At 47.3% G+C, this 11,364-nt stretch overlaps 1 protein-coding gene across 1 annotated transcript in view; it reads left to right on the forward strand.

Moving 5' to 3' along the window:
- CCDC3 (coiled-coil domain containing 3) overlaps positions 1-9,952 on the forward strand; it is a 97,858-nt gene extending 87,906 nt beyond the window's left edge. Inside the window, exon 3 of the mRNA XM_019509557.1 lies at positions 8,798-9,952. Coding sequence (XP_019365102.1) covers positions 8,798-9,070 — 273 coding nt within the window. The 3' untranslated portion in view covers positions 9,071-9,952. The remainder of the gene's footprint in view (positions 1-8,797) is intronic.
- Positions 9,953-11,364: the final 1,412 nt, after the last annotated feature.

An 11,364-nucleotide genomic window follows, 5' to 3' on the forward strand; every position in this document is an offset into this window, starting at 1 on the left:
AGACTTCACGGACATTCGTGGGAGTGAGGAGCATCTGGCGCCTCTGCAAACCAGGCTGCCAAGATCCCCTCGTTGCCTCTAACCCGGGGCTGGAGCCGCCGGAGCATCCCCAGGGTGGGCACCCCCAGGCCTGCAGCACCCTTGGGGCTGCACCACCTGGGCTGAGCCTGCACTGGCTGGGCTGGCTCCACACCCTGCACTGGCCCTGCAGCCGTGTGTGTGGGGCAGAGGGGCCAAGGGTGCTGTGTGCCCACAGGGTGTGGGGGGTTTGTAAGGGGTGTGGCTGTGCGTGTGATGTCGGTGGTATGTGTATGTGGGGGCAGGGTGTGGGTGAATGAGGTGTGAGGGAAGGTGGGGACCCCCCACTCAATCCCCGCATGGTGCACAGCCCCTGCTGCTGGCAGCAGCAGCTGGTGGGGGCGCTCAGGCTGCTCGTGCCCTGCACAGGTGCTGGTGCCCGGTGACGCGCAGTTCCGGTCAGTGCTGCGCATGGGGGCGAGGGGCGCAGCTTGCTCAGCCCACCTCTATTGCAAGGGCTCCGCATGGCACGCCTGCAACTCCACACTGGAAAGCCCCACACTGGGAAGCCCCACACTGGAGCCACTGCGGACCTGTTTTCTGTTTGCTTATACCAGCTTATCTGTAACTTCTGTTCCTACCCCCACTGAAATAAAGAAGCGCTTGTTTCAGGCTTTCTGAAAATTCAGGTAAGGCATCAATGCCTTATTATTTCTTCTTGGTGTCTTTAATGGTTTCTCCACAGCGGTGACCATTGAAAACTTTTTCTTCACTTAAAAATCAAATCTGGGCTTCTGGAGAACAGTTAAGATGTTTGTCTTTGAGCTTTGTACTTGTTCTTCATACTTCACACTTTGGCAAACATGGCTCTAAAAGGAAGTGGACATTTCACACAGGTAGAAGGGGGTTAGCAAACACCAGATGTTGGGGGTGCATGTATGAGGAAAGCATGAGGGAGCAAAGTCAGCAGTGCTAGGATTACAAACAGTGATCACTCTCCTCCTAAAGTTTAAGACCATCTCCTCCATTCAGAGTCCCCACAGAGTAAAAGACCTTGACTCTTCGCAAGAAAACACACACCATCTAGTATTTAGTGACTGATGGGCAGCTATCTTGCCATGCTTCTCCCCCTCCTTTCTCTCCGTTTGGCACTGTACACAAGTTCAGAGACCCTAGCTTTTATAGTACCTTTGTGAACTGTATCAAGTCCTAGGGTGAAATACTGATCCCCTTCCCCTCCAGTGAAGTCAGCAGGATTTTTTACTATTGACTTCAATCAGGCCAGGCTCTCACCCCAGGTCTGTAACGTGTTTCCATAACATTTAAGTCACCATTTAGTTCTTCTGACACGAGCTGGATGGGTTTTAACTGGATACTGCTGTTTGTAACTAGTTTGCCCAATGAGAGGGCTTTTGAAGTGCGGAGAGGGGCTTTTCCATGCTTCAGCATAGCTGTGACTTTTGGTTGGGAGGCTGGTGTAGGTGGAGGTTGTCACCCAATTCCAAACTCAGCTTGCCAAAACCCTTCTGAAACCTCTGCAGGAGTGCTAAGCAATGTGTCCGTTTTGTCTCACGAACTCCCATGTTGCCTATCTGCTGGGGCTGACTGGAGGAAGAAATCAAGTCTGAAATCTGGCCAGGTGAAGAGTCCTACTTATGGGTTCCTCTGCCAGCCAAGGGAGGAGTGTCTTAATTGTATCTTGTCCAATTCACACTGTACAGTCCTGGGGTACAGAGTCCTCCTTCCCAACCGAAGAGATGTCTCAATAAGTCAGACCTGTACGTAGTTAAAAACAAGAGAGAGCTATGTTTGGCCTCCAGGTCCCTCTAGAGAGGGTGAATGAATTATTGCTATGTTTAAATACATGAGCAGTGAAAGGTAAGTGTTTGATGCTGGATAGGGCTTCAGTTTAAGAGCCTGTACCCGACTTTACAGTGGTAAAATGCAAAGTGGCTACACAACATGCAGCAAATGTGAACAGTTTCTCCTGTTCTCAGGGACTGATTTATAGCTAAGCTGTGACATCTGCTGTAGGTGCTGATGCACCATTCAGACAGGATTGGGGCCAACCACTCTGCTAAGCGATCAGAAATGCTAGGACAGGATTTCCAGAGGGAGCAGATGTCATTTGTTCCATTGGGCGTGCCAAGTGCTGCCGGTAATGTGTTCTTGGTGGTGCAGATCTGGTTTTGGAACTTAGTTTGGGATTTTTCTTTCCTGGACCATGTGCTGTGCTCTTGAGCAGGAAGCTGAAATCACAGCCATGGCCGTTACCTGCATGTGGTCTCTTTGGACAGCAGGGTTGTCAATGAAATAACCAACTCTCTTCTACAATAGCGGTGGGGCAGGGAGGGTACCTGGTTCTGGAGAATTCAGGTACAAAGGAACAGGATTCACAACACAGGAGGTCCACTTTTGGGGCAGGAGCATGCTCCCATTCCCTTCTTTGAATGTATTATCCCTTCCGCACGTATCATCACATGCTATTCTGAATAATAGACATCATGTACCTAACAGTATGAACAAGGACAGAAGTTTTCATGGCTAACAAACCAAGACAACCATCCCCCCAACTCTTATGTGAAGTATCATGGAAACCTTAGAGTCCATGCAGAAGGGGATGAGGCCTTGTTTTGATATGTTTTAGTGCTAGAAGGAACCTTATACTCTTTTCCAACTAGATTGGGGTGGGCAAAATATGGCCTGCAGGCCAGATCTAGCTCACTAAGACAGTCTGTTTGGCCTGCGGTGGGTTCCTCAGCCTCACCTGCCCCAGGCATGGGGAGCAGCCCAGGCTATGGTGCATGCAACCAGTCCCATCGCCCCCAGGTGCACAGCGGGGTTGAGTGGCCAGACTTGTCCTGGCATCCTCCATAGCGGTGGTTCCTTCTCTCTGCCAATGCTCTCCACCACCACTGCTGGACCTGGCCCCACCACCCAGGCACCCCAGCCCACCCACCCCACACCCACGGCCATGGGCACTGAACAGAGTGGGCAGACGGGGTCTCTATGGAGACCTGCCTGGGACCTGTGAGGCCAGGCAGATGGGGATGGGGCCACAAGCAGGCAGGGAGCAGCATCTAGGAGTGGGATGGGTGGACGGGGCTGGGATCACGATGGCGACTGCATAGCAGCGACAGCATGGGGCCAGGAACAGGGGCCCGGGGCAGAGCCATGATTCGCTGGCCACACATCCCTGCAACGTGCGGCAGTTTTGTGGGGAAGGGTGTGCAGGGAGTGGATTGCACCTCAGCTCCAGGCCCTGGCCCTGTGCTGTCACCAGTCTGCAAGCCCAGTCCCAGTCCCGGCTCCAGACCTGCCTACCCATCCCGCTCCCAGACACCACTTGTGGCCCCATCCCGTCTGCCCAGCCAAGCATGCCCTGCCCATATGGGTCCCAAGCCGGTTTGAATGGAGACCCTGGGATTGCCAGGTGGGGACAGTGGGGGGCTGGGCCCTGGCCCCAGGACACAGCTACTCAGGGAGTTTTGGTGAACTGTTGTGGGCCAGGCTGGCGGTGCTGAGCCAGCCTGGTGGGGGTGGTGCTGACCTGGCTTGCAACAGCTCTCCAAAACTGCCTAAGTGACCCTCTGGCCCAAATAATTGCCCACGCCTGAACTAGATCATGATATATTCTGGAAAATCTGGATTTAAAGACTTCAAACAATGGAGAATATAGATTTTTTAATTTGTAAGAACCTCTCACAATGCACAATGAAGAACTTGGTTTATCTCCCTTGGATAAATGAAGGGCAGATTTGGCTCTGCTGGGATTTGAACCCGTAGCTACTTGATTACTACAAAGCCGAGCTTGATCGTTTATATGAAGTTCATAATGTATAAAGGCTAGCATTGAAGCGCATATACATTCCAGTTGCCTTTTTCAGAGGAGCAGTCCCTGTTCATTATGTCGTTACTACAAAGCTTCTTTGTGATTTTGATGCAGGAGAACAGAGTGCAGTGCCCCAATCATTCAGAAGTCAGTTTATGGATAAAATACAGATTAGAGAAAAGACTAAGCTTTTGTGGATGCACGCTCTAAGAATGCGCACGCCTTCAATCATTGGGCAAAATGCTGATTTTTTTAATGGCTGATTAACAAAATGTATTCCTTAGGACATAATGAACGTTTGAACAACAAAGATATATTATAACAAAATATTTCAGACTGCTACTTTGATGTATATAATCCGTGAATTAACAATAGACTTGCTGGGTGCTGCATTAGGCACAAGTCTTAGGCAGGTCCTATGACCGTGCTTTCTAAAACAACGATCCTGTTTCCATCCTTGTTTCCTCCCAATCCCTGTTTCAGTCGGCCGCACTCCCAAATACTTTCTGTTCTTTCACAGAGAAGTAGGGTGGTCAGCCCCATGCCCAGCGCACCTCCGGGTGGTCTGACCTGTTTCCTGGTTGGCAGAACTTCCTGAAGCCCACCCTTGCCAGAGACCGAGGGGGAAAATCTGCTGCTAACTCACGTGCACATTAAGGCATGGTGGCCAAAGCCTGAAAGCTGCAGGTCCTTTGCTGTATATATACCTACGTGCCTAAGGTGCTGAAGGAGACCTGTACAGAGGCCAATTCCACTTTGCTTTGGCTGTCCAAGATCACACTAGTTTCTGGTTTCATTGCACAAGTATCTCACTCTTGACAATGGTTTGGGCTTTCTATCTAGTGGTCGTACATGAGAGTTGTTCCTGAAGTTTTAAAAGACCAGGCTGGTCAAACAGCCTGGAATTGTTTAGACGAGGGAGGGGAGTGCAGCAGAGCAGTTGCACCCTTCTTCGATGCCTACTCCACCCAAAGCCATGATTCTTTCATAGCCATTTCTTGGGATAAAGGCACACCTCGTAGGCATCACCATACTGGTAGATCTACCCCAGTAGCATGTCTCTGGTAGTGGCTTCCACGGGAAACTTCAAAGGAAGATGCATGTCGGTCTTGCAGTTGGTCACGGTGATCTAATCTGCCTCCATGTGAAGGTCTTGTTTCTCTCATCTTAATTAATCCCTAATTTAAGAAAATGCAAGGGAAAACTGTAAGGATATAATCTAATTATTGCTCCAGTTGAGGTGTTGCATGGGACTGGAGAAAAATGAAAGGCAAAAGTTACTGAGTTTTCAAAGAGCTAGAAGAGTTCACTTGAAATATGCATTATTTGAAAAACAGAAAACATTTTCCTCTTCCAAACACTCTTGGCCTTGGTTTGGGGTTACAGTCCTTTTGGTGTGTGTTTGCTAAGCAACTTTGATGGGAAGCATCAGCACTGCAAACAGCTCCATCCCCGGCAAAACCTCACAGTGTGTCGTCAAAGCTGACTAAATCCAAGTAGCCAGCTGCAACTAGAGGCTGTTGCTGCAGGGGTATTCAATTGCTGGTGGGTTTCCAAAGCAAATGAAATATCACCCATCAAAGCATGATTTCCGTACCCCCTGCTTGGTTCCCTGAAAAACATTACAGAGCAAGATGAGGAAAAATAGCCTGTAACATTAATTATCTCAGCAAGGATGTACTTATTTATTTAAATGTCATTCTTATGCAAACTCCACACCAAAGGAAGCACCAAAGGAAGCCCATCCAAAGCTCTGGGAGACCTTGATGTACATTTAAAAATCAGAGTAATTGAGCAGGAAAACTTAACCAAAATGTCTAGTCATTTAACTGTGGAACTGAATTTCATTATTCAGTTTGTAGTGTAAAATTGATGTTGTATACGTGGTAGTCCAGAAATTATTTGAGAAGCAAGCGTTTTTTTAGGGCGATGTCTTTTACTGCACTGACTGCATCGTTGGGACTGAGTTAGACTAGCTTTTGAATGCAAGACATTTTTCATCATGTTTTGCATAATTCCCAGCCTATCACAGCTACAACATCACTCTTACCCTACCGTAACATGGAAGGTATTGAAACCCTCCACTTACATTGGAGACCCACTGAAGAGTATCGTGTATTTGAAAGCTTGTCTAACTGTCCCAACTATACAGTTAGTCCAATACAAGATATCGCCCTAAGAAATTCTTGCCTCCTACTTTATTAAGCAGTTAAGAGAAGGATTTTCCTAGAGAGGACAGGAAAAAAAACCACTCTGGAAATGACTTTTTCTCATTCACTATTGTACTTTACTAGCATTAAATTAAACACCAAGAATTTAAACCCTTCATCTCTCTAAACTCTGGGTTAACATTATTCATCCTTTTTTAAATTGATTTTTATAGTTCTGTTATGACTATAACAGGGAAAAACCTAAAATAAAGGCTGAAACAAGGGGGGGGGGAGAAAAAAAATCACATGATCATATACATCAGAGAAAACTTTGCATTTGAATCATTACAGCAGGGTACTGGAGAGGTGAAATGTCTTGGGTTATGAGAGAGGCACTTGGCATTTTTACAGGCAAGCTATTTGATGCCATCTTAGATCATCCCATAGCTTTTCAGTTTCCCTTCAGCCTCTCCCATCCTCGGGGATTTCAAACTTCTCCACAAACTGTGGGCCCGTTCTTGTCTCGTCGCTGCGACTCAGCCAGAACTGCTGCTGAAACGAGTGGATTTTTGCATAAGGACTGCCAGAGCAAGGGCAGCACTAAGACACTGCACGTGGGGCAGAAGGCAGCAGGCAGCTGGTACAATACACTTCAGTCAATACTGGGTGGGATTAGGGCAGGAGGAGATTTTGCCCAAGGACCCATGGCAAAACCTTGTAAAGAAAAGGTCACCGAGTCCTGACTGTCCCTACAATGATGATAAGAGCTTGCCTTTTTAAGGTTTCATGTAACAGAACCACATAAAGTACCCTGTATTAAAACAATAACCAACTTCTCTACCTCGGAAGGGGAGATTTGAGCCACACAGCATAGATGTCTTGAAGGTCAGCTTGTTTCTGCTTTTAGAACAAAGAATAAAAAGGCAGAACGGAGCCAAAACCTTGGATTTATACAGTTTAGAATCAAACCCTGGGTTTGAATATAGATTTTTTTTTTCCTAATGGCAAATCCCAATCAGCTGAATTCAAATCCCAGAGCCAAATCATGCAGCAGAAATGGGCCAGGTTTCTACCTGGAGACCAACCAAACAGCCCATATGACCTAGATAAGCCTCATTAATGTAATTTTGATAGTTGATGTAACAGACTGCCAATGTGGGCTCACCAGATTGACTTGAGATACTCACCCTGGGCTAGAAACAGTACCAGTGAACTCAGAGCGACCCCAAGGGTGGAGCAGGGGAGCCCTGCCCCGTGGAAAAGGAGAAGCCAGTCGAAAGAAGGGGTTTTCAATCCCCTCATTCACATGGAAGGGGGATGGCTGGAGTTGGGGGCCAGCCACCCTGAGCCCTGGTCGGCTGGTTTGCAAGCCAGGGAGGGACAGCCGGAGGGGATAAAAGTAGCAGCCAAACTGGCATGGGGGCTGCTGACAGTGACTCTGGGGAACAGCGCAGGAGGCCTGGGGAGAGCTGACCCAGGGGAGGGAGCAGAGAGACCCCTCTGAAGAGCCTCGAAGGCCCTGGGAGGAGAAGGCAGCGGCAGTTGGCTGTGCCTCCAGCCCTGCAGCAGAGAGGGAGCCGCCAGGGCTTGGGGCAGAGCTGGTGTCCCAAGGCCCCATTGCAGTGTGCTGGGCGTCCCGGAGGCTAGGGTCAGCAGTTGGCAGGCAGCAGCCCAGAGGGCAGGCGGCATCCTTATCTGGAGCAGGGAGCTGGACCAGTGAGTTGAGGAAAACCCTCACTTTCCCTGGGGACGCGGGACAGCAGCAGGCAAGGCACTGGGATCCTGAGGAGCAGCAGAGCACCAGGACGAGGGTCCCCGGGAGCTCGGGGTGCAGGCTGGCGCTCGGAGCAGGACTGGTGAGGCATGTGGGGGTGCCTGGTCGGTCATCTGGAGCAGGGTTTAGAGCAGCCACCCCTGGGAGCTGCCTGTGCTGCTGACCCTCTGCCACTGACTGCCCCAGAGGGGACTCAGTCCTGTCCCTTATTTTGCAGCTGATTGTCATTGGATGGAGTCCCTGAGCTTTGTGCTTGGGTCATGCTGATTGCTGCAGGAGCCTACTCTGTTGCTTGTTGCTTGCCTTTTAGGTTGCCACAGAGGGTCACCCTTCAGCCTCTTTGGGGGTTGGGGTTTGATACAGTTTGATTGCTGCAGACCAGAAGAGCTTAACCTGCTGTAGTCTGTTGCTTATTGGGAGGCCTGTTGGAGATGCAGGGAGTGAGCACCTTGCTTCCTTGTGGTAGCACCTTAGCAGTGGCTGAAAGCTGCCAGTTCCCCGACCTGCGGTTCTGGAGTCAACAGTTGACTAATGCATTCTGGTTTGTTTTGTGGTTCTGGTTATGCCGTTTAAGTTCACTTGTAAGTAACCTTTCCTATTATTCTTGTTTGGTAAATAAAGTGTAAATAGTTAAATCAGTTAAGTGTTAGACCTTCTTGGGACCAGGGGCTGCTCTGTGGGGAGCTGGGGCCGGCTGGAAAGTAAATTGGTGCTGGGGAAGCCCTGCCCCATTCTCACTACACCATCCCTGACATTGGGCAGGGGTGGCAACTATTGGGCCGCCACCCAGATTACACTAATATTATTAAGATTTAAATAGTTTGCTTTCCTATTACAGAAGGTGGAAAGGTAGAGGATTTTAGCTGAAAAAGTGCAAGAAGATGATACATTTCTGAAAGTTACTGACACACTATTGTAGGGTTGTGAGGTGCTCCATCAGTTGAATGTCTGGGGCGCTATCACTTCAAAATGGCTTTGGCTTGAAGCTCGTGTGTTTTTCTTTCGTTTCTTCTATTCCTTCAGCTCATGTGCTCCTCGGTTCAGAAAGCCCTCTTTGAGGAAGAGGACAAGGTGAAGAAACTGCAGCAGAAGGTGGCAACCCTGGAGAAACGCAACAAGCAGCTGCGAGATAGGGTGAAGAAAGTCAAGAGGTCCCTCCGGCAAGCCAGGAAGAACAACAGGCACATGGAGCAGATGAACCGAAAGCTCAGTGAGAAACTCTCCTCCGCAGGCCAAATCCCGCACATTAACTCTTTAAAGCAAGAGAACTCTCATGCTACCTACCTTAAAGTATAATGCAAACTGCAGTGTGAATGCTAATGATATTGGTGACCAGAGGCCTTATCCCACATTTATCATGTGCTCCTGTTGGAGTCTTGCCTGCATTAGAACAGGACTGGGCCCATACACCTTGTCTACACTGGGCTTCAAACCATGTATGAAAAAAAAAATTGAGCTCCTTTTAGGAACAGTTCTAGATAAGGAGGATCCAAACTAAGTTTGACTGGGCACTGTAGACAAAAGTCAAACTGTCTTAAGGCAGCTTCACACCTTACTGGGAAATATCCTGGAGAAGATCATTAACACATTTGGGATCTGTTTACTCTGCCCAGCCACACAGAGTTTGAATTCGGATGATCTGGAGCGATGGCTAGGCTCTAGGCCTGGTCTCGCTGTTGATAGAAGCTTTTGCGTGGACTTCCCACGGGAGTTGGAGCAGGCCTGTGGAAAGGTATTTCAGATCCAGTTTGCAAGCAGGCTTCCAAGTGCAGTGTAGACAAGGCCTCCCCTTTTGTAATCACTGTTTTGAGGTATGATGGAGGTTGCTGGGCAACCTCAGCTTTGCTTAGATACTGTAGAGATTGCGTCAATATCAACAGGGCATTAAAATTAAGGTAGTTTATATATGTATATATTTTTAAATCCTATAGAAAATATTTTTATTACACATTTGATATAGTCTAATTTCTTAAAGTATGAAGTACATTCTGTTTCTTGGTTATCTCATAAAGAAACATCCTCCACATTTTGTGTTAGGCATTTCCAAGACAGATTATTAACTGCATTATTAAAATGGCTTGGATTAAGGCAACAGTCCCACTGGCTGACAGAGTATACCTTAGGTATATACTTTGGTGCATGTTAGCCAAGTGATCTTCCTTTGTGTCAATAGTAGAGGGGGGAAAAAAGGGTAAAGGAAGATGTTCCAAACGTTGTCATTTTAAATATTTATTTTATAACCAATTTAGTTGGCCTTACTACAAGTACACTTCATGCATGAGGACAGGGGCAGCCAGACTTTGCCCAACCCAGGGCAACACTGACAATTTGCCAGGGCTACACCTGACTTGCATAAAACGGACCACATTGCATCCGACCTCCCGTAGGTTGATGCTTGCCACAGTACTACACATCCCAGCATGCAAAGTTCTGCCTGCCAAAGTCTTATGGGGTCACCCCAGGCACAGCATGCTGGGACATGTAGTTGCCACATTATCACAGCGTTGAAGAGGCCATGCTTGGCTTTGTCAATCCTTGCATTAGGACCCAGCAGGCGCCTGCTCTTATATTTATGCAACCATTTGCTGGAATCCAAGCTGAACTCAAAGGTTAACCATTGCTTTGTTTTTTAGGAAGCAACTGAGCTTTAATTATCTTCCAACTCTGCTCTGGTTGGAAATAGCAGCATATTTTGTTTCTCTTGAAATAATACTGGCATCTCATAAGAGCCTCGCTCCTCCACAAGCTGCAGCAGCTTCAAAGTGTCTTCCTGTTAAGTCAGCACAATTCAAGTTGAGTAGAGGATTTCCAGAGAGCTGCTACAGACTTGAGGCTTCCTTAGCTTTTGAAAAGCCATCAGTGGGTTTTTAGTCAAACATAAAATCCATAGGAAAGTATCTAGATTTTGTTTTGTTCTGTTTTTAAACTGCTGTTTAAATAAAATGAATGGTTTCTCTGGTATTGGAACAAACCTCTTGTGTTTAATATTTTTTCAATAAAACGTGTCCTCTCTGTTATTCACTTATGTTTTAGAAAGAGGTCTGGGGGCGGATGTTACTAAGAGAACTTCATTTTGTCTTTGTTTTTTTCAAGGAAGAAAGGGCTTTTGATCAAAACAAACGTTTTCACAGAAAATCTTCCTTTTTTGGTCCTCTAAAAAAATTGGAATTTTTCATTTCATTTTGGTGAGCAAAATTCAGTTTTTTTCTTTGATTAAGTAGTTGTTTCACTTTTCCTCTTGGGGAAGAAAGTAAAGGTCCATTTCTGTGGAGACCAGAAACAGAAATGCACGTTGCAAATCTGTAGAATTTCCCCGCAAACCAAAAAAATGTACTAAGCAAAAACATTTTTGTTTCTTTTGAGGGGATTTTGAGGATAGCTCTGAAGATGTGATTCATCCGTCTAAATACTAGACTCAGAGCCAGGCGCTCTTTGAGTTCTGTCCTGGGCTGCACTTTCTCTGGAGGTTTTTGTTACTCGATGTAGACCAGGATTTTCAACAAAATGCATGTGCATTTTCTATACCCAGACATGTCTGCGCAATTATATGCCTTATTAATGTGAAGTGACTTCATTTATACATTGAATCC

The sequence above is a fragment of the Gavialis gangeticus genome, unplaced genomic scaffold, assembly GCF_001723915.1.
Source record: "Gavialis gangeticus isolate Ggan-Ray unplaced genomic scaffold, GavGan_comp1, whole genome shotgun sequence".
Lineage (NCBI taxonomy): Eukaryota > Metazoa > Chordata > Crocodylia > Gavialidae > Gavialis > Gavialis gangeticus.